General features: G+C 38.5%; 1 protein-coding gene across 1 annotated transcript in view; it reads right to left on the reverse strand.

Annotated features, from left to right (window-relative positions):
• Positions 1-394: 394 nt before the first annotated feature.
• Positions 395-27266, reverse strand: part of DCP1A (decapping mRNA 1A) — a 30802-nt gene continuing 3930 nt past the window's right edge. The window contains exons 4-10 of the mRNA XM_071550759.1: positions 20365-20431; positions 16244-16382; positions 12834-12953; positions 8929-9684; positions 8169-8234; positions 5881-6096; positions 395-4357 (exon numbers count right to left, since the gene is read on the reverse strand). Of these exons, the coding sequence (XP_071406860.1) occupies positions 4277-4357; positions 5881-6096; positions 8169-8234; positions 8929-9684; positions 12834-12953; positions 16244-16382; positions 20365-20431 (1445 nt within the window). The 3' untranslated portion in view covers positions 395-4276. The remainder of the gene's footprint in view (positions 4358-5880; positions 6097-8168; positions 8235-8928; positions 9685-12833; positions 12954-16243; positions 16383-20364; positions 20432-27266) is intronic.

Below are 27266 nucleotides of genomic sequence, written 5' to 3' on the forward strand. Positions count from 1 at the left end.
CAGTTGCATAACATCACATATGGTAAGAGGATTTCCAACATTTTGGAACAAAGACCAACCCTGAACTGAGTATCCTATGCCATGTCTATGGACAAGAAGGAATACCAGGAAAAGAATATGCACTAAAACCAGTTACAGCTGTACTTATGACAGTGAACTCACAGCTGCATTTCTTAGTGTGAAAGGAAATGTATCTATTGAGCAAATACAAACCACGATGCTGCTGACAGCAATGCAGAAGCTGTTACAAGTGCCAGGGGCTATTCCCTACTGTCCTTTAAGCAGGCAGGCTGCACTTGGCAGACAACTGCAAATTGGTTCTACCCCCAGTATGGAGGAAGGAATTAAGAGTTTCTTCTCTGGAAAATATTAACCCTAAATAAAAACTGAACTTCACCTTCCGGTAGTAACAGGACTCTAGAAATAAAAGGAAACATCTCAAGATTTTAGGAGGTGCTGAAACATTTGTTTTGAAGTTTTATTACAAAAATATATTTGCAAACATACAAAACTTTGAATGAAAAAATGTTCATTCTTAAACATTTATGCAATAACTTAATAACTGCAAACATACATAGGTGCTATAAAACCCATACCATACCAAAAACGTTTATGATGCAGTATCTACATTTATTGACTTACAATTATTCCTGTTTCCAGAAATCTTTCCTGAAGCTCCCTCCCATGGCCTTCATATTGAAAGAACATGCAAATGGCTACAACTGGTGCATCCACAGAAGGGATAAAACTCAGAAATTACTAAAACCACATAATGTACATAAAAAACCCAAACTAACCATATGCCCATACATTGAATAGATAAAAATAAATACACCATCAAATCAGAGATACTGCAATTTTTCCAAACTGAAGTGACAAGAAGATATTGCATCTTAACATTTTTGTAACATTGCCAGACAAAACTGAGGTGATACATATTGCACACATTCCTCCTGTTAAGATATGCTGTACAAAGCAACACAAATACCTGGCAAATGGTGGCTGATTTGTTTAGAACACTTCTGAAAACCAAGAAGTCCCAAATTAGAGTTTGCTTTCCAAAGTATTTCAGAAATTGTATCAGTGACTACACATGGCATAATGTGTTTCAGAAATAAAACAAAATGAAGCAATTAGAAATGCAAGCAAAAATGAGATACATCCAGCAGTGAGTGTTTAAATATAATATTGAGTATTTATACAGGGAATTAAACAGTTTATATGAAATCAAGATGCACTTTTTTTAACTTTATCACTCATTCTGCAAATCTTGTTTAATCTGGAAAGATAAACTGCTTCTGAAGTTAACAGCTGTTAGGCACCTTCCATATAAACTTTGCATTGTTAAATAAAAGCAGAGAAAGTCTACCTATAAAACCGAGAGTTTTGATTTTCCTGAACAATTCAGCAGCTGTAGGTTTTAGAACTTTCTTTGATTAGGTTTGAGTTTGGATTTTTATCTTTTCGCCAAAGTGACTAAACATGAGCCACAAAAAGCACGCTTAGGAAAGAATTAATTTGGGGAATACTGTCTGAACTAATAACACTTTAATTCCAGAAATAATAGGCAAAATCCCATTAAGCCTGTCATTTAAAAAAAACAAAACAACAACTTTAAAATGGTCACATTCATTTCCTGTGAGGACTCCTGGTAACTTGCTACACCCTGATTATTGCTACATGCAGAAAACATGACTCAAGCACTTCAACAAGCTGGTAATTTTAAAGTTATATAAAAATTAAGGAAAAAAGTTTTTAAATACACAGTCCACATTTTAAAAAATATTGAAATTTTACACTATAATTGAGCTTACGTTTTACAATGAACTGTTCATTCAAGGAGTTTACCTGTTAAAGCCATGGCCCTGGCACTTGTCACACCTCTGCAGTGCTGGGTGACACCCAGGCTGGCTCTGCACCTGCTGCCACGTGCACAGCTTGGAACAAACATGTCCAAGATGAGCAGTTTGCTGTTGTAGCTAAGACTTCAACTCTGGGTCTCTGCCAATTCATTCTGAAGGTTGGGGCAGGAAAGTAAAACCAACCATCTATTGCTATCTGGAGACTACAAAACAAAGTGAAAGGAGGATCTGCCAGCTGTCTGTTCCCAGCTGTCCGTTCCCAGCTGTCCAGGAACCCTCACAAGGTAAGGATATTCAAAGTAGTATTACTTTGTCAACTGTAGATGGCTGAGGAAGTCAAAATACACTTCTTTGGATACAACTGTATTTAGCAAACAGTGCCCAGGTGCACTATCAGCTTCCAACACTTCTATTCTTACAAACTTTTACCAGATCTTTCTTTGATGAAACCACAAGCTGTCCATGAGAAGTAAGAAGTTACAGACTTCATCTCTGCTAAATCCAGATAAAAGGATAAAAGCAGCTCTCTATTTGGTTTAGACTGTCCATTTTTCTTTAGAGGAACTGCTCATCGGTTTGTCCCTTTTAGTGAAACTTTTCCTAAAAAACCCAACAAAAAAATTGGTTTAGACCCTAGATCTGAGTCTCACTGTTTATGTGCACGCAGTATTTGTAACTCTAGAATTAATGGAGGAAGCTCCTATCTTCCTTAACAAGGCTGAGTTTATATTGCTGAATTCAAATGCTACCATTAAATCCAATATATTTCTTGATGAATGTGCAGGACATCAGCATCTTTCCCTGAAGCTTGCATGTTTTTCTAACAATATACTATATATTTTAACTGGAAACACTGAACTCAAAGGCTGAGAAAAATAATTTCAGAACAAAATATATTTTCCACTAAAAAGCTATGAAAAAAACAAAAATAGATGAAATACAGAAAAATGTAAATATTTGTTTTATCTAAAACATCCTGATTTGTGAGCAAGTCACAATTAAAGCTCAGTTACTGGTTTCCAATGAAGTGGCCATGCACCATGTCAACATTAACTAATCCTTAGGATATATATCATACATATATGTTGTAAAGAGCCAAACAATATTTTTCCTCATATTTCAATAGTGCTTGAGGGAAAAGAACAAAGCAGTGCATCATAACTCACTACAGACTATCTTTTTATTCAATAACTCAACACTTTTCTACTGAAAAAACATCCTTTAAAACTACTATTGCAGGAGAAGTTGGGACCTGAAGTCAGATTAATTCCCTTTGCATGCCTTTAAGAAATAAATACAAGCCATGGGTAAACCAACAAAGCAGCATAAGAAGTAATTAGAAATTTTCTGATTTCAAATGGGAAAGCACCCAGTTAAATTCTTAATTAGTGAATAGGGACTTACTAAATCACATATACAAAGCAGTAACATTTTAATTAGATAATCTTCAGACTATGAAGCGTGCACTAACAATCTGGGGAGAGGGCAACAGAAGAAAAGCAGATTGATTCTCATCAGCATAGTCTTCAACACTGCAGTTCCAACACAACTGAGGAATGAAAGTCAACTATGATGTGGTCCATCCTTAAGGTAAAAGGGAACAAAGTATTTAAATTTTATCAAACACTGCTGAACAGCGTCTTCCAGTGGTGTTCTCCTAACTATGAATTTAAAGCAAGAAAACTTCCACATGCAACTGAACTACTTTAAAAAAAGATACAATCACTGAGGATATTGCATATTTCAAATTTTCCTTTTTTGAGAAAATGGCCTTACTCACTTGGATACCTGTTTAATCTCAGTAACACAAAAGCAAGTAAGATTAATAAAATATTGAAAGATTAATTTATGTGCAATAACTGGAGACCATCAATGTATTGAGCAAATCACAAAGTTAGACCTTTTGTTAAAGATTTAGCTCCAAAGGCCTGGCTTCCAGATCTGTTCCTTCCCCGCACCTGCCAGTTTAATCACAAGGCATTTTGCTCTTCTTTTCCTTAGTCCTTCAACTGGAACTAGTTTCCCACAACTGAATTCTGTCCTGGTGTGCTGTAGTGAACTGTACTGTGTAATTGCTGGTTGAAAGAGTGTTGAGTCTGTAATCCTTGAGTAGTGAATACAGCTGGGAATGAGAGCCAGAGCAAACATTTGCACATTCACTTAATGCTAATGAGAGCTCAAATGCAACTTAAGTCCCCTCCCCAATCAAAAAAAGGTTTGCTGGTGATGATCACAGTGAGAACCTAGATCACTTCTGAGAACATTACTTTCATAAGTATTTAAGGAATAGTCTTTCCTAACAGGTTCAAAAGCAAGACATTGAAAACTAAATATTCTTTTACAAAAATATTAGTTTTATAGATGAGGCATAATTGTTTCTAAAATGGATTTATTTTAAGTAGACTCAGCGTCAATTATAGCTTAATGTTGTCTGTACTCTTGGTTAGGACTTGCAAGTAGACTTCATGGATAGTACTGAGAAAACGGGAATCATTCTGCAGGAAAAAAGAAAGAAACACATTAGAAACATTAGTACAAAAATGCAAAAAAGTTTAATTTAATGCCTAAGTTGTGCATAAGGATTCCTTACAGTGCCAGCTATTAGAGTTAAAAGAAGGGATCTAGCTGGGTACTTGCACAAAAGACAATGCTCTTTGAACTCCACACGAGCTGTGAACCACCACGCTGCTCAGACAGGTAAAGGCATCACTGAGCTCACTGGATGCTCAAACAAACAAAGAGGTGTCGCCACATCAGCCTGGGTCACATTTCACTTTCCTCTGGAGTCCAAACCTTAGTCTTAGACACAAAGAATTTCATTCTGTGTACAGGTTCCCAAACCAAGTCTGCCTAAGTGATGTTATTTCTCTCTGTCAGACCAGCCTGAATGGGATTGCAGTGTATTCTGCAAGAAAGCTCATGTCCAAGCGTGACTGGGCAGTGAATTAATTTAATCTAGAGACAACATTTAGAGATATTTCTTGAGTTGAATTCCTTCAAATGAAAGTTTACAAAACTGGTATCTCACCAGCTGGCTTGAAGGTGTAATATTCTCTTTACAAGATCTGAACAGCAAACTTAGTATTGGCTTGGAGTGCTGTGTGAGTTCTCCCATCCTGCAGGATATGCCTATTTTGGTCTTTATTCAGCTCTCTCTATGAAGACTGGAGACAAATATTCCTGTCAGCTCTCTAAATTCACCACTCAGACTACTACTGGCACTTAGGCTCAGATGTAAGACTGGTTTAAGTCTTTAATGAGAAAAACCACACAAACCAATACAGGAAAAGGTTACATCAAACGACATGACAGATAAATCAGGCAACGTAATGATGGGATCTGGTAGTGGCCCTTTTTGGTCCTAACAACTTGATCACTGGGAAGATACTGTTTGTTATTTTTAGAGTTGCATTTTGGGTGTTAAGCTCTGCTAACATCAGCATGGAGTGGGAAAGGGAATCCCAAATTAAGAAAGGTCATTCATGGCAACTTCACCACAGCATTCAACATCAAAATCATCTCAGTGCGTGGCTGCTTCCCAACACCACAGACTTAATGCAACCAAACTTTTTAATGCTCAGAAATAGCAGAACTAGCAATTTACAATTTCCATTTCAAAGAACCATACTTCAGGTGAAGATGAGGAAGGGTTCAAGGGAACTGAAAACAGGAAAGCTTTCCTTGGGTAAGCAGAAAACTTACAAAAACAGCAAAATCAACTCCCCCCATCCCCACACCAGCTTCTACTGGTGCAACTTATTCATCACCTGTCTACAAATTCATATGGATGTGAAAGGACACATCTTGTGTGCTCTGTTGTTTTAAGTGTTCCACATTTCAACCAAAATGAGCAAACTGCCAAACTATGTGTACAGTGTGCAGTAATCTACTCCTTCCAAGAGAAAAGAATGTATTTTCTAATGTTTCAGGGCAAAAGGAGTTAGAGGGGTACAGAATTTCTCAGTGCTGGCTTCTCTGCTTGGAACTCCAAACCTCAGAAACTCTGTATGGACAGTACCTTTATTAGATGTATCAGTGCTTCTTGAAGCTGGGACCTGCTGAGAACAGTAGGAGGTGTACTCTGAATTTCTGTTGCTCCAGGGGTTAAAGACGAAGAACCAGCTTTGTTCTCCACTTCAGCAGCTTTTGTAGCTGATTGTTGAAACACGCTGGGAGACAAGAGGACTGAAGGAGTTACTGTTGTTGTGGCTGTAACAAACTGTGGAGGTGCGACCTGTGGAAGAACAGAAAATTAATAAGCACCATGTTCAGTAAGAATGAATGATGTTATAAAAGCTGGAGAGATGAGTACACAGAAAATTAAATAAATTGTAGCCACAATTATTCAGTCAGATATTACAGAATAGCTGCTCTTAATGAAGAAATATCTATGAAGATTAATATCAATAGTAATTCACCTTTTCAAAGCTGAAGAAGGTAGCACCCTTCAACATTTGTACATGCAGACTCCTTGTTACCTTCCAGAATATTTAAAATATAATATACAGAATGAAAGATGAGCTTGTCATTGAGAGAATCGAAGGAGTCTGTAGCTGTTTTGCAAATTTGGCAGATTTTTCTCAGGTTTTCTCAGATTTTTATAGGAAGGCCAGTCCTGCCTCCTGCGTCCCTGCTTCTGTGGTCTCCTACAGATACTTTACTTCAAATTATAAATGTATCTCAAACATATTTAAAGAGATTGCTGAATTATAATTAAAGCACTGGAGTACCTGGAAATATTCTTATTTTAAGTACATTTACCCTTGGAGGGAACATGGAATGGAAACATTTTGAGGACCATCATCCCACCTCATTTTCCCACTGATCTTTCTCTGTTTCATGACAAAATCCACATACTGTCTTTACCACTTTTAAACGTAAATTGCAAATTTGTAAGATTATTATTTTTGTGTGAAGTGGACATGAATAAACATCCACTTTGAGTAACTCTGACATCTCCTGATAACTGCAATCATTAGTCAGGATGACAATTAATGCCCTGCTCAGGCTTCCAGAATGACCAAGATGGTGAAAAAAAAAAAAAAAAGAAAATAAAATAAACAAGCCAATCTCGCTCAAAAGAAAAGCAACAGTAAATGTGGTAAGCAAAGATGTTTGATATGTCAGTAGAAACAGTTCCCCTTGGATAACCAAAGATTTTCAGAAGAAAAAACCCTCCAGACCCATCTGCAGTTAATGCGTATATAATAACATCAACAGCAGCAGAACTAGCAAAGTGACTTTGCTGCAGCCAAACTTGTGAAGACTTGGAGCGTGGGATTTCAGCTGAAGACAATGTGTTTAAATGCAAGTCATTACACAACATGGACACATCCCTTAAAATTCCCAAAGCTATACAGAATGCTTTTAGTTCAGTTATTATTTAATAACTGCATCATGAACAGACTGTAGACCTTATCTTATAGCAGGCCAGTAGCTAGAACAGTATTTTACTTTAAGTAGGACCACTTTTACTGCCTTCACAATCAGATCTGGGCATGCTACTAGAACTGCTTTCATGTGGTACAAGTTTGACAAGAATGAGGCAGTTTAAGAGATCTGAAAAAGGAGGAGGTGGGTAAATTAGAATGAAATTACAGATGGTATGCTAAAAATAATACATAACAAAAAGTTAATGAAAGTAATTCTTGAAGACTTGACTATTACCAGTTATTTTTTAACTGCAACCTGAAATTTAAAATTGACATTATTTTAAACTCATACCCAAGACAGTTCTAATAATGTTAAAATCTTTATTTAGATCACTGACACTTTCTATTACAAAGTCCTGCAGTAACAAATGCTTGTTATTCTTTTCTTCCTCCATCTCCCATTTCTTTCACTTTGTATCTTTTCATAAAATACAAGGTTATCTCAGGAAAACTAAGAGACAGGAAGGCAAGGATTGCATTTTATACCTTTGTGGTGCTTGATGATCTTGGAGGTCTTTTCCAACCCAACTGATTCTATGATTTAAGGTTGGGCTAAGGCCAGTAGAGCCTGCTAAAATATTATGGTAAAAGTACTGCTTTTTTGCAGCATAAAAAATCCCAGCTGAAATGGTGCAAACTCACTGCAAGGCTGCAAATCCAAAAACGTGTCCTCATCGCCACGTTAGAACCAACAGAGGCCCTGCACAAGAGCCGTGCACTCACTGACACAACTGTCCCTTCCTTCAGTGCAGCTTCTTTCTGCTCTTTAAATACAGTCAGTGAGTGATTTGAGATATTAACTGAGAACCACAGCTGGGCCTCTTCCTTTCTAAGAAAACCAATAAACAATTAGCAGAGGTACTTTGTCACTTACTTGACTTGCTTTACACAAAGTCTTCGGCTGTGGAAATACTTCTGATTCCTTGTTTTGTTGTACAGTCTAAATAAAAAAAAAAGGCAACATTCACAAGTTACCATCCACAGCTTGATTTCCAGTGGTGGTTCTCTGCTTTTAAGAAAGCACAAAAATGGAAATTCCAACAGATTTCAGATATAATTTGATAAATTTTGTAAAACTGATATAATCAATGAGAAGTTGGAAAAAGAAGAAATATCCGAATTTATCTTTCATACTTTTGATATTATAGCAAACCTATAAAGCCATATTTCAATGTAGCCCAGAGGTATCCCAGTAGAAGGGGGTCAAAACACCCAAAGCAAAATAACCACAAAAAGAAAATTGTTAATTTTAGACTTTCAAATAAGGTACAGGCTACACTTCCACAGCATCATCCCTAGTAACACTGACCAGCCTGTAACCTTCTGTCCCTTCTCAGACCACCAGCTCTGAGCACACTTTTCTGACACAAGTACAGATGAATTCTTTAGGACTTATTCACCCCCTACCAGCACCAGTTTGAAAAACCTCCTCCCCTACAGAGAGGTCTGTCATCGGTAGCAGATGCTAATGATACAAAACTAACAGAATTGGATTTCTAACACAGCAGTTCAATCAATACCACACAGTGCAAGTCCTTCATTATTTTTAAAAGGCTGATATACAACAGCACATTTCCAAGGGAAAAATACATGTAGTCTAAAAACAGTCTAAAACTTCATGGATGTCAGAATACCTGAAGGGGAGGGATTATCTTGCTGTTCAAGGCTGATGGTTTAGTGTGAGATTCTTTGAAGCTTTCTGGTGTCACAAGTTGGCCAACAGAGGCAGAGATGTTTGGTGTTAAGGGTGTCTTAGTGAGAGACTGCTGTTGCATTTGGTCATGCTGTGGGGTCAACCTGAGTTTCTGGAGAAGATCAACACTTGTATGAGATGGATTTGGGACAGTTCCCGTGTTGGTTGTTGTCAAGGGTGCAATGAGCTGGCTTTGAGCAGCCATTAGGCTTTGTGGAGCGTGGTTCCCTTCAGAGGGAGGCTGATTCACCAGAGGGGATATGGGCTTGGCAGCTTGCTGCATAACTTGCATTATACTGTTGCTTTGTTTTAGGCCAGGAAGTATCTGAGCAGGGGCAGCTTCCATTGTCGAGGCTGAATTAAGAACAGGGCTTAAACGAACTGAAAAGCTTGAAACATTTTTTATATCAGGCTGGGAAACTGAAGCTGGAGGTATTAGCATAGGTGTTAAACAGTCCTGCTGATTGGCACTGCTTTTAATGCTTGGACTCTCGGATTTCCCCAGGGATTGTTGCATTACTGGTGATGGGTCAAAGGAAAAAGGCAAAAGCAAACTGTGCTGCTCTCTGGCAGATGCATCTATCTGCAGCTTCTCCATTCTCTCTGGACAGGGATATGGAGCTGTGGGCTGTTCCTTTTGTACAGAGGTTCCAAACAGTTCCTCCAAAGTCAGATGCTTCTGCCTTGACTGAAATGGCTGAAAAAAAGGGAATGAGAAGTTTTCAGCTTAGAAATAGCCACAACATTGTGCAGCTCACAGGGTCTATTATAAATTAAACTATGAGAGACAACTAGGTCAAATGCATGTAATATCAAGTGTGCCCTATTTACAGGAATTTTGAAATTAATTTAATCTACAAGGAACATCCTGGCTGTGGATGCTTTGTCTTACAGCCTTCCTGGGACAGACTGCATTGGAAGTCAGGAAGGGGAAAGGCCCTGGATTCTGTCCTGGACATGGCACTTGCCATCATCCATCAGGCAGAACCACACAAGGCACTTCAGGGAGGTGTGGGGAAAAATATACAAGTTGAACAAAATCCTCACAGAATTTATGGAGCTGGAAATAAATACATGGCCTAAAAGATGGGAGAGGAACACAGAAATTAGAAGCTACACAACAGAACTAGCAACATGTGCCTAGACAGTTTTTCTCACCCTTCTCATTAACAATGTAATAGATGTCACAATAGGGAAAGGAATCTGTATAAACCTGAACATTTATTTCCTTAAAAGGATGTGTATATATAATATAGTTACATGTACCAGTCCTTTAGTCTCTCCCAAAAATGTACATCTAGCTACACCACTGATATTTTAGGAAATACGATTTTAAGGGTATTATCTTCTTAATATTTTACTCAAAATATTTAAAAAATGTGTTTTACACAAGAGAAAAGAGACAGCTATTAACACCACCCATTATCTCAAAATTTTCCCTTTTTTATTTTTTTTTGAGGTTGCACAGGACTAGAAGTTATGTAAAACAGCTGGACTGAAATACAACATTCTGTTCAGGAGACTGAATGGCCTGCAGCACAATTCCAGTGTATTCAGATGGTATGTCTAAACAAAGACACTACTTCACAATGACAACTACAGTACCATGACATTGCTCTGCTGGCTCCAGTTTTCCCAGCACAGATAACAGCAGTGAAGGCACCACAGTACAGGTGCCTGACAAAAAACCTTGGGCTTGAAATCACACCGACTTTTGCCCAGGTTACTCATCTCTGGTGCCATTGTTACTCATTTTTAGCCAGCTTCAAGTCAGGCACACTTCCATTTTGTGGTTGAGACATTCTATAGTTTATAAACCTTGTTAGTTATGTTAGGAATTTTTTCCTAGAAAGTTGTTTTTACTTTTCTCCACTGATCTTACTGTTCCAGAGACCTGTGCTTCAACTGTAAAGATTCTGTTAAGAGAAAAATTACTGTTCCACATAATTTCAAACTCACTTTTCCCTGTAGTATAATTAATTGAATTGCTTTCCTTTATTAATACATTAAAACAGTCAAGTAACCAACTGAAATCTCTCCCATGCTCGACTCCAGTGAGATCAGCCCCTTACACAGTCTCAAACATGCAGTTAGTTTCCAGCATGAAGTACAAACCCCCTCTTTTTCCTTGTCCATCTCTGGCTGACGTGTACTTTGAGCATATAATCAACTCAGTGGGTTATGGGACATACCAGCAGGGGCTGCAAAAACGCAACATGATCACTTTATTTGTTAGGAACAGAGTGCAGCTGCTGCTGCTCAGAGGGTTTCTCCAGAAACCATTTCAGGTAAGTTAAACTTTACTGTACGAGCTCTGACTGCCAATCTGAGGTTCAGTATCCATGTTCTGGTTCAGTTTAGCTGATTGCTGGCAGATTATATTACTGAATTGCCAAGATACAACACTTGACCTCACAATATCATAAGGAAGACATTTATTCCTAAATGTGTGGGATCTTTACCATAAAATGAAGTCAAACAACATGCAAGTGTGACATTTTGGAGGGAGTTTAGGGATCTCACTGTACTTATCGTATCTACACTATGTTTTAGGCATCTGTTTCAATCAGATGAAAAATGTATTTTTATAGTTAGAATGTTTTTCCAGTAGTCTTCCAGTTGACCACCTGACTAAAAATGTGGCTAAGAACCAACACGCTTGCAATATATTTGAACCCAGTTAACTGGCTTTACAGAATTATCATTTTTTCCAGTGTCTCTGCAGCTATTATTTTAAATAGCTCAATAGAATTAAGAATATGACATTTTAGATGTTCTGTAATTGACTTTCCTTTTAATTACTTCAGAGCAATTTGTTAAAATCTCCTGTGTTGCCAGGTCTCCAGGCTGGCACTCAGCAAGCAGACCTGGCTGCCAGGGGTCACTCCATCCCTTATGCTGACCCAGCAGCAGAGGTGCTGTGCAGGGGGAGGAGGAGGAGGCTGTGACAGCAAATAATCCCAGCAAACTCCCCACCCCTCATTTTAATTCATTAACTGTTACTACCCCATCCCCTAAACCACATTCCTGCTGCCCAGGCCCCAGCCCTAACTGCACTAGAAACTACTACTACTTCAGACTAAGGATTTTGTTTACAAGTACTAAGTGCAAGGCTGCCCACATTTCCATAGGGCACTTTGCTTCTCCAGCACGGGGATTTGTTTATTGCATCAGGAACACCCCAGAGACCTGTGGCAGTGCCCTGGAGTTCCTGTGTCCGTGGGGCATTTCCCGAAGAGCACCAGCACTGCCCCTCTCGTGCCCACTGGGTGGCACTGCAGGCAGGTCCAAGGCACTTCGTGTCTTACAGGAATTTACTGATTGCAGAAGTTTTTTTTTCCTAAATAGATCTCTAAAATGTCTCGTATGAAGCTACAGCTTCCTCGTGCAGGACTATCTGCAGCATTAAATGCAGCACAGACAAGCCTTAAGGGACTGTCTGTGACATGAGAAATTGGGGCTTGAGCTCAGGCTGCAAAGGTTGTGTACACCTGACTGGCTCAGTGCAGAAACTGTGGCACAGCTCAGGTTTTCTTGCTTCCCATCTCTCCAAGTCATCTTGCACATTGCCATGGTTTGACTTCTTCAAGAATCCAAGTGGGCCCATTTAAACATACTTGGATATTCACAGTAGTGTGGAAATTTCCTTGTACTTTTAAAATGCTAAGCCAAAACACAGAATTTAGGATCCTAGAAGTCTTCAAACTCAATAATTTATTTGAAGTGATAATACATTCAGCAGATAACACTGCAGGCATTCTATGAAAAAACCCTAATTTTGGTACCAAAACAAAATATTAAATGGAAAACAAAAAAGCCCTTCATTTAGGGCTGGATGAGACATACCTGCTCTTGTACTTGCAGTGAAGGCTTTTGTTCTGAAGGTTCTGTGCTTTCTGCCTTTGGAGGATTTGAATTCTGTTGCATTCCAGAACTTGATATAATATTTAAGTCACTGATCTGATTCTGAGGGAGGAAAAAAAATTAAAATTTTAACACATAAATACATGAGTTTGAAACTACATGTATCCACTATACAATTCTTTTTACATGGCACTTGGACTGAAATAGAGATGATGAACAAAACACTGTTTTTTGTGAGACACTGTGGAATTCACAAATTTTAGGAAATAAAAATCATACCAAGACATCCAGAATCTGGTATGTAGTTATAAAACTTTTCCCCTTTATTATTGTGTAAAGAAAAACAAGCAACAACTGTCTTTATACTTTTTCACCAAGAAAGAAAACTATATATCAAAGAAAAGGTGAGCTTTTCACATCCTGTATCTGCATTAGCTGCTAATTAGGAAGGTGACTACACTTTAAATCTAGAACCCAAACTAGGAACTGCTTGAAAAAAAAGAGATCCTGACAGAAATCACTCTAAGTGGCTGGAGAGAGTGCTTGTCACTGACTTATTTCCACCAGGTTTAACCAACCATGTACATACATTTTCAGGTGTTAATTTAGTTTTCTGTAACAAAACCAGACAATAGAGTTGCACTGTAACAGACAGTATGGTTACAGATTGATTTGACTTTAATAAATACATACATAAACACATATAGAAGTTGTATTACAGTTTAAGTCACCAGTGAAAAAATACAAACACTCCAGTTTTCAGTGGCTAAACTGCACCTTATGCATATGATACAGCTCAACACTGGCACAACACAATGAGTTAATGGGTTAAACTTTTTAGCAACAGATTAAAAAGCCATCTGAGCTTTATTCTTCTGTTTTTAAATTCTAACTGAAAGCAGTAAGTACAAAATCAAGACTATATATTGTGATTTAGGGACAGAGGCGAGAACCCAATTCTCCCATCTTTTGTTTAGCTGCTAACTTGAAGGTCAAAACTCTGTGCCTGAAATGCCAAAGGCCTTCTAGTTACAAATCAGGAAAGGCGGTGCTCTTTTCACTACAGGATGAGCTGCAGTCTGTTTCCATGCTCATACTGAAAGACACACAAAACCACACTACGAAAAGCATCCATTCACTTCATTAAAAAAAAAAAATTCACAGAGTTCATTCATTTTCACATATGGGCTTGATGTAGTGTGTACTTGAAGGATTAAGCTGATTTGGAATCCTAGATTAAATCACTCAGACCTTCATAAATCTCTTTTTCACTCCCTCTGCCCCCTTCTCATGCTGACACTCTGCCAATCTCATGTGGGCTGCACACAAGGATTACTGTATGATCCATCTGGAATGTACCAGGCAGATAAGAACTTTCTAAACACAAATTCATGTGTAATTACCAAGTGCCATGAAATTATTTTTTTAAAAAAATTAAGACAGGAAAGGTCTCTCCAGAAGCCACATTCCAGACAAGTAACTTCATGGTTACTTCATCAATGTTAATGCTGGCACACCTTGACTACAAGGAGTTCCAAAATCAACGTGCCAGAGGTTTGTTGTCAAAGCTGAGGTGGTCAACAAAACATCTCCAAAGAAGCTTGTTTGAAACGTGACCAACATTGTTCAGTTCTGCTTATCTGACAACTGCTACACAACCACAGTTGCAGAGGGCTGTGTGGGATCCTGTTCAACACCTCCAGATTACAGTTCATGTGCACACAAAAAGGTGATGAAGTTACTGTTTCACCAGTGTTCTAAAAGTATCAGAACAAACACACACACATAAAATGAGAAGATGAGACACAACCCCCTCAATTTTAAAGTAGTTGTACTCCCATGCCGTGATACCACAGACATCAACTGCCCACTAACAAATCTGCACGTTCTGCAGAATTTTACATGTCTACAGAGTTTCATCCACGATTCTTATGAACTTTATTTCTAGCAAAAGTTTTTCAGTAATCTCACATGGAAAAGACCTGAAAATTAGAAGAAAATCTGCAACATCCCAAATCACTTTTTGAGTAACCTGTTGGAAATGTGTATTATCCAATATTGCAAGGACAAAAAGGGAGAAAGGCTTCATTACAGCCTAACAGAGCACTACCAAAACAGTGCATTCTTGTGGTGTAATATTTTTAAGACTTCAATTTCTTCAAATCTGATAGACCATTAGAAGATGAATCATTCAGACCTTGAAGTTTCCTTCTGTGATCTCACAGAAGCTGCTACTTCCACAAGGCTGGCCTTCACACAAAGACCCCTTCTCCCCAAACACCACTGATGCACATACAATCAGAATTAATTATTCTTTTAAATCTGTATTTTAAAGCATCGAAAAAAGCTGACCTTCTCTTGGGATTAGTATCTAGCCTGGGTCAAAGATACTGTACTGTTTGTCACGTTCACATGACCAGAGCTATATGAGAAAGTGACACAATAATGGGCTCATACAAGGTTTAATCCATGTGTTTACTCTTTTCTTCTCATCCCACATTGCACTGTAACCGTCCAGGATCCCACAAAGAGTCAAATCCCAAGCACTTAAAGGAACTCTGCTGTACAACCAACTTCTGGAACGAATCAAGCACTGGATTAATGTGCTCCCTTTTTCTGACACCAGCACAGCCACAGGAACCACAGCACAGCTCTGCAATGCAATACTCACATACAGCTTTACTGCTGCAATTCTTGTACCACTGCATTTGGGAAGGGGCTGGTTCAGAATCTGTGTGTCCTCTTTTGGCTCTCTCACACACTACCTGTACGCTCATCCTGCATGTATGAATTTGGCCCTCACAACTATATAAAGTAATTATTTCCTAAGAGAACTAACATTTTTCATTATGTAATCTTGTGAATTTAGCACTGGCAAAAAATAACAGACTTTTCCCTCCAAAACGAACTAATTTATTAAAAGGACAAACACAGCAGACAGGACTGAAGTAGTAAACTGGGGAACAGAAAGACAGGGGAACAGTATCATTACATTTAGTCCACAGCTATTAAATACATGCTTCACAGAGTCACAAATGTACTGAATGACTCAACCTCTAATGCCACAAGACATCTTTTGAGAATAAGAAGAGACAGATGCTGTTGGGTACAATTTTTACTTGCTATTCCCAGAGACAAAATTTTCTCACAGCAGGAGAAATAATTTTAAAATGGGCCTATCAAGCTACACTTCAAGTTGGATCACATGATCAGTATTCAATCCACCTTGCCTGAAAACAGAGACTGTTTCCTAATACAATGTACCTGAGGGAGGAAACCAGACATCAACATGAAAACAAGGCTGCTGGAACAATGGCAGAGACAGTCCACCCTTTAAACAAAGCACAGCTGATGTGCTAAAACCAGTTTCCAGAAAGGAGACCTTGACTTACTCGTTCATATTCATCCTTGGCTTTACTCAGCATTTCCAGGATGTCAATGGGCCTGTTTTCATTGCAGCCATTGGTTCTGCTGGGACTTTTTCTGTCCTGGGAAACCTGCTGGGATCTCTGAGCTTCTTGTTCAACCACTCTGTAAAAGGAAAGGAGAAACAGCACTTGAAAATTTTAGCTAGATTTAACATCTTACAAAGAGCAGTAAAGAAAAATGTACTCCCAGCATATTAACACATTTCTTCTGCCTGAATAAAAACCTAACACACAGCTGTCCAGTTATGCAAGTTGTCATTTGCTACAAGGTTTATACAAGTCAAATTGTCAAATGGTTGGTACAATTCATCTCCAATTCAGAGGGCACTGGGCTGTCTCTCACAGTTTGCCCACAGTAAACATCACTTCTATAAAACTTGCCTGTTTAGACATTTTTACAATAAAATACATTGACATCCAAGCATGTGATATACAAAGAACAAATGTATTTATACCATAGATTAAAATACATTTTTTACTCTTTGCTTCCCAATATGCATTTTTTCCATATTTAGCCAAATCAAGACATATTATTCACCAAAATCTACTCCTAAACAGTTCTAATGTAGGATGAGGCTGACCATTATACAACAAAACAAAGACAGCGAGAAAGAAGAGAGCTGGCTCACACCAGATGTCTCTGGAGTCAGTCTGCAAGAAGACTTAGAGCAAGTTACCCCTCATGTCCCCATCTACAGCCTCTGGAAAGAGCAGCAAACCATTTTCTTCCCAAACTGCCCTGTGGTCACCATTCCAATTACCTGCAGGCCTGAAACACGGTATTTGCTCCGGCCTCTGGTGCCTGCGACTCACTCACCACTTTTACTCCACCTCTACCTGCCTCAAGTATCCAAACCTTTCAATTTAAAAGATGGTTAAGATGTGCAAGAAGATGATGTGTTTGGGGGCCATTTCATTAATAACAGTAAAGGCAGCATATACTCCTAATCCATATGCAGTTCACAAGATATACATGGCTGTGCAATGCGCTAGAGCTTATCCTCTTGAAATAAACACACACCAGTCTGTAATCCCTTCTTTTTTAAGCCTGCATTAATCAAATATGTTAAGAAAAAACAAGCACTGTAAACAGGGCAGAGCTCTGGAGCTGGCCTGTCACTTGGGAACTTGCATGCTGTGGAGCTGATGGGGGAGCCAAGAGGTGCCATCACAACCATCACAGACAGTGTCACTCATTCCAGCTCCGGTTTCTGTGGGTCAGTTAAAATCCAGGACAAACTCTAGATTTTGTGGATAGTAATTTTTTATATGCACCTCTATGTTGACATTTCTAAACAAAAAAATAGTTCAAGTCTTGGAAGTTTCTTCCCAGACTAACAACCAAGCCTCTTGACTGGAGTTTATCTGTGTTTATCTGAAAAAGGGTTAGATTTGGCTGGTAACAATTCAGTGTTGCTCTCATAATTTTTAATCACACAAGCTGGTAACTTAACTAGCTTCTGACTATTAGTACAGCTTTCTCTGTAAGCAGCAGTTACCTGCAAAGGTAACTCACAGTAGGGAGGCCAATCTAGCCCTGACAATTTCCAAGAACTGCAGCCTGTGCTCCTGGGTGAAGCAGCTCAATTCTCCACAAGTGTTTCTATGGCGACCCCTGAGAGAACATTTTGTTCAAGCACCCCACATGGTCATCCAGTCCCAACTTAGGACCTCTCTAAACTCACTCCAAAACTAAGGATAAGAAAGAGCAAGGTAAAAATCCCCCACAATACTTTGCTGAGATTTTAAGTGTCAGTATAACTGTATCATAAGAAAGAAATTCTTCAAGTAAGGGAAAAATCCAGGACAACTGAGATCACCTGTGCTGCCTGATGGGCAAACCAAAGGCTTCACTCAAAACCCTCTGTCTGCTCTTAATTACTTGGCACAGGTTTCAATAAAACATCCTCCCATGAAAACAGTACTAATTGGTCTTATAGTAAAACATCTTCAAGGAATACATCCATTCCACAGAAATGTTTCACAAATATTGCTGAAAAACATTTCATAATAATTTTCTCTTGTTCATTATGAAGTGCTTGTTACCTTTTTAAAATGTACATTTTTTTGTTGAAGAATAACTGTTTTCTCACGTAAATAATGGTCTAGTAGCTCAAACTCCCCTCTCTGTCTTGTGCAGGTTACATTTACAAGGTGGTGAGGGACCAAAGGTGACACTGTATCCCCAGGACTGTGAGATACTCTCTCAACTGCCGCCTGCATCTCAGAAGCCACTTTGGATTGATACAGAGTAAAACAAGCTTACAAACTAAGCTACAAATAACGCCCCCTACAGATTTATTGGTCAGAATGGATAGATTCACAAAATTTTGAACCCCCCCAGTTTCTCTCCTACTTCTAGAAAGCTTATCCCTCCATCAACCATCCTGACTTAACTTGACCCAAACTAATTATTTCTGAAGCGAGGAGTTTGATGACCCCCATAAAATGTTTTCATTGCAGAAAATTCTAGAATTCTTTGGAAAAAAAAAAGAACAAAAAGTTCTGTAAATCAAATACATTTCCCAGGAAAAAAAAGTCAATTAATGCAAATGTTACACTGAGCATGCTCTGTGTGCAATCCAGGATTAAATCTTTTTTAAGCAAGGCCTGCTGTTTCTTTCCATTATATCAGATAGTGGAAGACACATACATTCCTTCAGGGACACAGGAGCTGCTGTGACAGTTTGCTGAAGAATATCTGCAGTTATAGCTTTGAAAATATACCTGGCACAACCTCAGAGAATGGCAGGGGGGAGGCAGAGAATGTGAGAAGTGATGTCTGTGATTGCAAAGCCTACAAACACTAATTTACTTTTCTTTTGAAAGGTAAGCCACCAAAATACAAATGGATGGTCTGCAATCTTGTTAAGTCAGTCTGGCACAATAAGGTCAAGTCAAACAGCAGGGAAGAGAATGCAAATCTCCTTGAAACCTTTTATGGGTATGTTTTTAAAGCACTGAGGTACTAAAGGCAATACTTCCTTTAGATATTTCCTATCAGTGAATAAGAAAAACCCACCCCAAAAAAAGGGTGTAAATTTAAATTTCCACCCAAAACAAAAAACTGTGAGAAATTAATACTCTTGGAAGAAAACGTAAATAATGCAATCTAGCAAAAAGGGTAAATGGATTGGTCTGTTTCCTGATGCTTTTAAAGATTCCTAAGGTATCTCTAGCCCATGATTTGTGCTACAGTGCCCAGACTCAGTTTAACTTCAAACAGGCTCAAGGTTTGCTCTCTGCCACTCAGACCTGCCCTGCAGCTGAGCACAACAGAGTAAGGACATGGCAGAGTTGGAGTGGTTCAGCTCTCCCTCCCACTGCAAACATTATGATGGCTTTAAATTAAAAGGTACATTAAACAAAGACAGCCATGCCTTTCTGATGCTGTGCTTATAAAGAGGAGAGGCAATACACGTTTTGATATTTGTTTTGGTAACAACATCCAAGAGTCACTTTCACATCATGTTTTCCATTAACCCTTATAACCAATCCTTGTACTGAACAAGCCAAGTAACAGCAAAAAGTTCAACATAACTGGGAAGAAAAAAAACAAAAGTGAGAATTGGGAACTGTATGTAGTTAACAGGATAAGAAAATAAATTTAGAAAGAAATCTTGGTATCAAATCTGTCATTTATGTTGTCTCACACTGCTTCTGTAGGGAAAAGCCAATAAGCCATTGCAAAAAACCCCAGACTAGGAAACAAGAAATCAGCTTAAAATGTTTACATTGTGACTAGTTTCCACATAGTTAATTATATATTTCCATATAATTAAATTTTGCAAGCATTCCTATACAAAATAGAATTTAAAATAATAAACAGTGTTCATACATGCTTCCTTTGGAGAATGTCAACTAATACTTCAACTGATTTTATCACTTAACAGCAAATAGTAACGTTGTAGTTTTTTTTATAAACAACACTCTCATTTTCATTACTTTAAAACCTGGAACAAGCAAGAATGTTGCCTTTCCCCATTTTAGGAGAGTTAGAAAAAAACAGACACGGGTAATAAGCTCAGGGTTTTTTTCCTGTACTGCATAAAAGATTTTCAGAATAACAAAGCCTCAGTACTTACTTAGCCATGAGTTTTGCTATTCGATGACAGTCATTCTTGTCGTAAAACCAAATACTGTAAATTGACACTGGAAAATAAGGAAAAAAGTGTAAGACAAAGAAATCAAATCCATAGGAAAAAAGTAAAAAGCCCAAGACAGTTAGATCTGCAACATATGAATTACCATCAATTTCCACTCAAATACTGTATGTGACCAATGACTACACAATAATCAGAAATAGCACCTGTGCAAACACAAATAACTTTAGTAAGATAAAGGCAAGAACTACAAAATGTTGATAATGATTGTAAATAAAAGTGGCAAGAAAATGAAGTTTGAACCAGTAGGTTCCTTCTCACTACAGCTGCAACCTTCTGTTTTGAGTTAATGACTTTATCATTTAAACTAGGCCAAAGAATATCCATTTTGAAAAATCACTAATTTTTAAATTTGTCAATTTTTGAAGATCAACAAAAATATTGAAGTTTGAATTACAGAATGACAGTTCACTCAGGATCTCTCAATCACTGTCACATTCATGGAGCCACTTCAAACTACACTCATAGTGACCCCTCGTCTTTGAAGGTATCAAGGACAAAACAACAAGGGTAAAAGGGTTCCAGCTCAGCAAGACACTCAGCCCCATTCTGGCTTTCAGAAGCAGCAAAATTCCACTGAAAGTTGGCAGAGTTGGAGCCCAACTGCTGAGCTAAAGATCCGCCATCAGAGGAGAAACACTGTCAGTAGTACTATGTGCTGCTCCTTCCCCAGCAATCCCACTGCCCAGGGGCCTCTCACCCACACACGAGCCCATCTCGCTGTCCCACAGCTCTGCCAAACACCACAACACTGCACAACTTTCTCAGAATTGTACTGAGTCCAACCCACAAAGCAGATTATTTTAAATCTTAACTGATCTACAAAGTTTGTCAATGCACACTGTGAAATTACATTAAAGGCAATTAGACCCTTTATATATGTTACCAGTACTTTAATTTCTGAAAAAAAAATGCTTTTAACCTTTTAAAACTCAGGTTTATACTGCAGTTCAAGTCAATGCTGTTAGGAAGTTCAAATCACTGATTATAAAAATAATGACTTAAATTGAAGGAATGTTTAAAAAAAGTTACACAACCTTTTCCAGCCAGATGTAGATTTTTATTTCAAAGTGAAATCCTTTCTTTCTTAACTCCCTTTTTTACTCAAAATACTTGAGAGCCTCAACCTGGCCCACTCAAAATTATGTCAAGCCATGGAAAAGAGGGCAATTATCTACCAAATTTTTTTCTAGAGGTTCCAGTTATCCCAGGCTTACTTTTTTGCACCAAAATCCTCAAAAAGTCATCTACATACCCCATGTCTAGAACAATCTCATAAGACAAACTGAAATTCTTTTCTTCTTTTTCTTTTACTAAATAACAACTGTATTCACTTGGGTGTTTGTTTCTTTATAGGGTTCATCTTAAGAAATAGCCAACAAAGCTTTTCAAGTTATAAACCAAGAAATCAATGCAGAAAAGACACAAGCCAGTAAAAAAAGCATTTTGTATATGTAGCCAGTGCTTATGAAATGCTTGTATTAAAATTTAGAGTTTAATACAACTGGATAGTCTCCTGCATAGAAACCTATAAATGTTTTCAGTTTGAGCTACTTCTTTAGTCATGTAACATACTTTAGCAATGAAGAAAAGCTCTTTCCCTTCCCTGACTTCACTATCAGACCGACTGCCAAGAGGAGAAAGCTGCTTCAAAAGCACACTTGCTGAAGCAAGGAAGATAAGGAACCTTAATGGGACAAATGATAAAGTCACGCTCCATTCTGCCAGAAACAGGCCCACACAAGACCAGCAGAAGATGCAAATCTCAGTCTGGAGTACCGAGTATCAGGCTTTTTTTTCACTTGGAACTACTGGCAAGCAATCACAGGGATCCACTGCAAAACATTAACATTACAAAGATGTAAAGCAGTGAACTCGGGCAGTAACATGGTCCAGCAGGCTGGAATGTTTACCTTCGTCTTTTCAAAAGAGAACTTGTGCAATGTGAGTTCAGCTCCCTTGCCCCCAAAGTGTGTGTGTGTCCCAACGGCATTACTATATTGGATGTATTACATGCAGTTCTAGCAATGAACAGCCTTATATCAGAGTTGGTTCTTATTCTCTTCAAATATGTGATTTTTTTGCTACACCCAGCATAAACATTAACTGAACATTCATATGTCTAATGGCACCTTTCTACTTGCAGTTCTGTCAAGAGTTTCACCCAACAGAAGCCACTGAATTGACTCATTTTCCATCTAGTTAAAAACTTTTCATCCAGGTTTTCTACAGTGAACGCTGAGCAGCATCTTTAAACCTCAGGTATCAGCAATTTGTAATCATCAGCAGCAATACCTTTTGGTAAGATTCACATTACATTTTGACACACCCGAAGTAATGAGTAACCCATACCACAGAGAACTCAGATTTCATAAAACTAAAAAGTCATCTGTTAGCTTCATCTATGTTCTCTGACATGTAATTTTTATTAGAAACACTGAGCCACAAACACTTATCTAAACATGTAACACTCAATTCCTCTCCAAACTTGACTGGATCACTTGTTCAAACTTGATTTCAATTGCAATGGAAAACCAAAGACATTTTGAGAGAACAGAAGCATTGTGGAAGTCTTCCTGCTCAAGCCTAACAGCTGGATGATACCAAAAGGAAGGTCCTGGACTCTTCTCCACTGTGCTCCCACTGCTTCATGGGGCAGTGAATTCCTGTTCCACTGCTTTTAGATCTGCCAGCAGATCTGAAGTAAGAGTGGGGAGGGCCAAGTGCCACAGCGAGGCAGAAGCTTCACTCTCTGGCAACATGAAATGATCTGCATCCCACAGCTGCAGTTTCACTGCAGTTCTCATTTTAAGTAAGCACAGAGAGGCAGTGTCACCACCCTCACAATTCCACAGCTCTGTTAACTCCACCCCAATCGCCCTCTCCCTTATCTCAGCTGGGTACATTTGAGTCCAGACCAGCTCTGTGATACTGTTTATGCATCAGCTTCAAACACAGGCCATCTGAGCACAAGAGAGAGCCCAAACAAGAAGCCTGGGGCAAAACTGTTAAAGTGGAACAGTGTCCAAAAGTGCACATGGACTCATCAGCTCTGACAGTTTTGGAGGTTCCAGACACTCACTCTCTTGCCTCAGGCAGTGTAACCATTTCTGCAGATACAGCTTCAACTCATTCAAAGAGATGATTTTTTTAAAAGTTCCCTTAACCAGATGGAAGAAATGATAGAACAGAGAGAAATGCTTTATTTTTAAAGTTCCAATTTAGATGTTGCCATACAATGAAGCAGAACAACTGAAGTGGAGGACAATAACCTTTCAAACTCTGGAATGAAAGGGCTCCTCTTTTGAAACCCCTACTGTAAGGTAATAATGGAGAACAACCCAATCTCACTCTCATAGAGAAATGCACATATATGCATTATTTTACACTTCCTATACAAGGCAAAAATATCACATAAAGCCATCTCTCTTAATGCTTGTACTTCTAGTAGCAACATTAGCTGAAATGCCACCTCTCCTCAGTCAGCTCTAGTATCTTCTCTGACATTGCTCACATTTATTTCCTCAGTGTAAGTACTACCCTGCCACATAGATTTATAAACCATTGGTATGATTAAAAAGAAGTTCCTCCTTTTCTTATTGAATATCTTAGGCCATTTCACAAACACAGCTGACAGCACAATGCCACAAGCAGCAGCACTGGAGCAGCTCCTCAGGTGGCGAACAGTATCCAAGAGGAGGAACACTCCAGCAAACCCCCATCTGACAGGACTGTATGGAATGAGAAGGATTGCTGAGCCATGGCAAAAAAACCCTTGCAGTTTCAGTGCCATCTTTCAGGTCAAAATACGTATTTTTAGAAGTTCTTAACAGTTTTCAATCGTTCCTGCCCTCCTCAGGCTTGCTTTGCTTGTTCTGCTCTAGAGATAGGAAGAACAGGCTCCTTTCTTATCTCGCCCAAAGCCCTGGGTTAAAGTGCTCGCTGGAGAGCCCGCCGGCCTTAGCAATCACTGAGATATGTAACACTTAATGTGCTGCCCGCCGGGAACACAGGTGATAACGAGAGGCTTTCCTTACCACTCCTGAAACCAGTCAGAAGCTTTCAAAGACTTTTACAACTCATTTTGCTTTTGCTCTTCTGAATACAAGTTGTTTTCATCAGTAATACAAGCCCAAAGACAGCACTTTCTAACTGAGCTTTCCACTTAAACACATAAACCTCTCCAAAATCCACTATTTTTGTGTTATTAACTCTTAGCTTGGAGAGGAATAAGAAAAAAAACTCACACCAAGCAAAACCCATTTATTTTAATACCCAGGTTTTATGCTAGGCGTCTGTCTTTTCAGCACCATGGAAGTCAACCTGCCTGACCTCCCAAGTGAACTGACTTGGATTAGAAACCCTTTTAATCAAGACCAACATCATCGATACAGAGGGGAAGTTATAAACAAGAAAGGCTCAGAAGAATCCTTCTTGAAGACTTTAAGAGGTAAGTTGGCCATTGCTTAAAACTTTAACTAATTTTCTTCTGTTATTAAGCAAACTATTAACTGACCTCCAAATTCTCACATTACAGACTGAATGGAAGTTCTGCACTGCCAGACTGGACTGTTATTACTGGCAGAGCTGTGTGCATTTTTTGAAACACAGTTTTAACATGCTTTTCACAAAACACAGACAAGAGAAAACAAGCTTAGGTTCATTTAAAAAAATAGGTCAATGGGATTCAGTGCTTCATGAACAAATACGCTGAATACTCTAAAGAATGTGCAGAGGGGATTGTCAATGAGGATTAAATATACCCAGACTATATATTATTAATAAATATATTCCAGACTAAGAAATAATAAATAGCACATTAAGTATGAAGTATAATCTAAATACTTTTACTTTTCAAGAGGAATTCCAAACTTAAAATATGTTACAGTTAAGTTAAACAATCTTTTTTCAATTTATTAATTTTTTTATTTGTTCCTGTTTGGAAATATTTGCTTTGTTTAATTCTTTATAACAATGAAAAGTAGAACACTTTTTTTCTCTTCACCAGTCTAAGTGGCATATTGTCTCACAGCTTCTTAGTCACACCCTCTATCACTTTTGCTTTAAGGTCTGATGCCTCTCACATAAATCGTGTAAGGTTTGGAGCAGTGTTATAGCAAACTTTTAGGGTCCAGTGTTTTTTTTTGGGCTGGAACCATATTGTTTAGCCAGAATAATTTCAAAACAAAAATTCTGGAGTTGTAAGAATTCCCCATTAACAGCTAAAATATGAGACGGGTATAATGAGGCTTGGAGGAAAACCTCAGAGAGTAATGAATAACAGATTGATCCAAAGGTCTTCCATTTTGCTCAGAGAACACACAAAAGGTCGACAGAAGTACCGTATCATTTGGCCTATTCTCCTTCCAGAATGCCCAAGAAAGTTTCCTTCATGCCCCACCCTGCAAAATGTGGCACCCCCAACCCAAGAGCTATGAAACAAAAGTCAGTGATTTCCCATGAGTAAAAAATAGCAATTACCTAGTCTTGGTCTAAGAGTATGAAAAAGGATCTCTGCAACTGGATGAAGTACCTCATGTCTACAGCTCGAGAGAATTAAGTTCTTATATGCAGCAAACTAACAATTCCACTGTATAACAACAGGAAATATTTGAAGAAATCAAACTACAAAAGAATTCTAAAAAAGCACTAAATATATTATGATCTAGCATGACAGACAAATCATTCTTATAGCCTCCAGCCAAGCAAAAATAATGTTTGCATCCTGCTTGCAGAGTTCCTCACATAACTTGTCAGCAGCTCTGCACAGACTGGGGTGCTTTACTCAATACCCTCAGAACAGCTCTTATGTTGTTCAGGACAGAAATGCCACAGGTCTGACCTGGTGCATGTAACACACCTGGCCCTTATTATCTTCTTAAGACAATACAGAATCCCAGAACAAAGAGAAAATGTGGAGTTTTATAAAACAGAAGTACCATATTTGGTTATAAATTGACACAGAACCTTCCGCAAATATGCGGTGACATAATTTTGATCATCTACTATTTCTGCCATGTCCTGGTGAAGTGTCAGTCTCCATTTGTCACTGATTCTGTAACAACTGAACCATACAGACACAAAACATGTTCCTCTGCCCAACAGCACTATGAACAAACACGATTTTAGGTTTTTACCAGGTAGTCTGAGCCATCCCCCACTTGTAAGCCAAGGAAGCAGAATCAGCAGTTCAATCGCTCAGGAATCTTAACAGGACAACTTACTCTTAAGCGTTTCTAATGTTCAGAGATTTCCTCAAGGATACAAAAAAAGAACTCTACAAGAAACAGGGCTCTTGCCAACACTCTGTGTATGAGGCAGCTTTTCCTTACACAAGCCAAGCAGTCCATCCTCTTTCAGTCATTAAGGGATCTCAGCAGAACTTCACTGTAAGCCATCAGAGACACAGTGCATTAAGCCCTCAGAGATACACATCACATTAACCCCTGGCTTAAAGCTCTGATTTGAATTAGTCCCAAAAATGCGAAGGTTTTTTATGCCAGCAGGCAACTGAGCAAAGTGGACATCCTTCCACATAGAAAAAACTTGCACAAGAACCCCTCATTTACCCATAGAAATAACACACACATGTTAGAATTTGTCTGCAAATCCACATAAATCCTGAAGGGGTTTTGGTTTGGTCTTGTTTTTTAAAGTTTCATGAACACACTGTGCTGATAGTGGCAAACAGCTTTAATACCTTTCCATCATCTAAGTCGATTTTTAATTCTAACCAATTCAGGGACAGCATCCAGAAAATTTGGAAAGCCTCATGTAAGAAAGAAAATACAAACCACAAGAACTGAATACAAAATGTAAGGGAG

The sequence above is a fragment of the Pithys albifrons genome, chromosome 3 (genome assembly GCF_047495875.1).
Source record: "Pithys albifrons albifrons isolate INPA30051 chromosome 3, PitAlb_v1, whole genome shotgun sequence".
NCBI classification, from domain to species: Eukaryota; Metazoa; Chordata; class Aves; order Passeriformes; family Thamnophilidae; genus Pithys; species Pithys albifrons.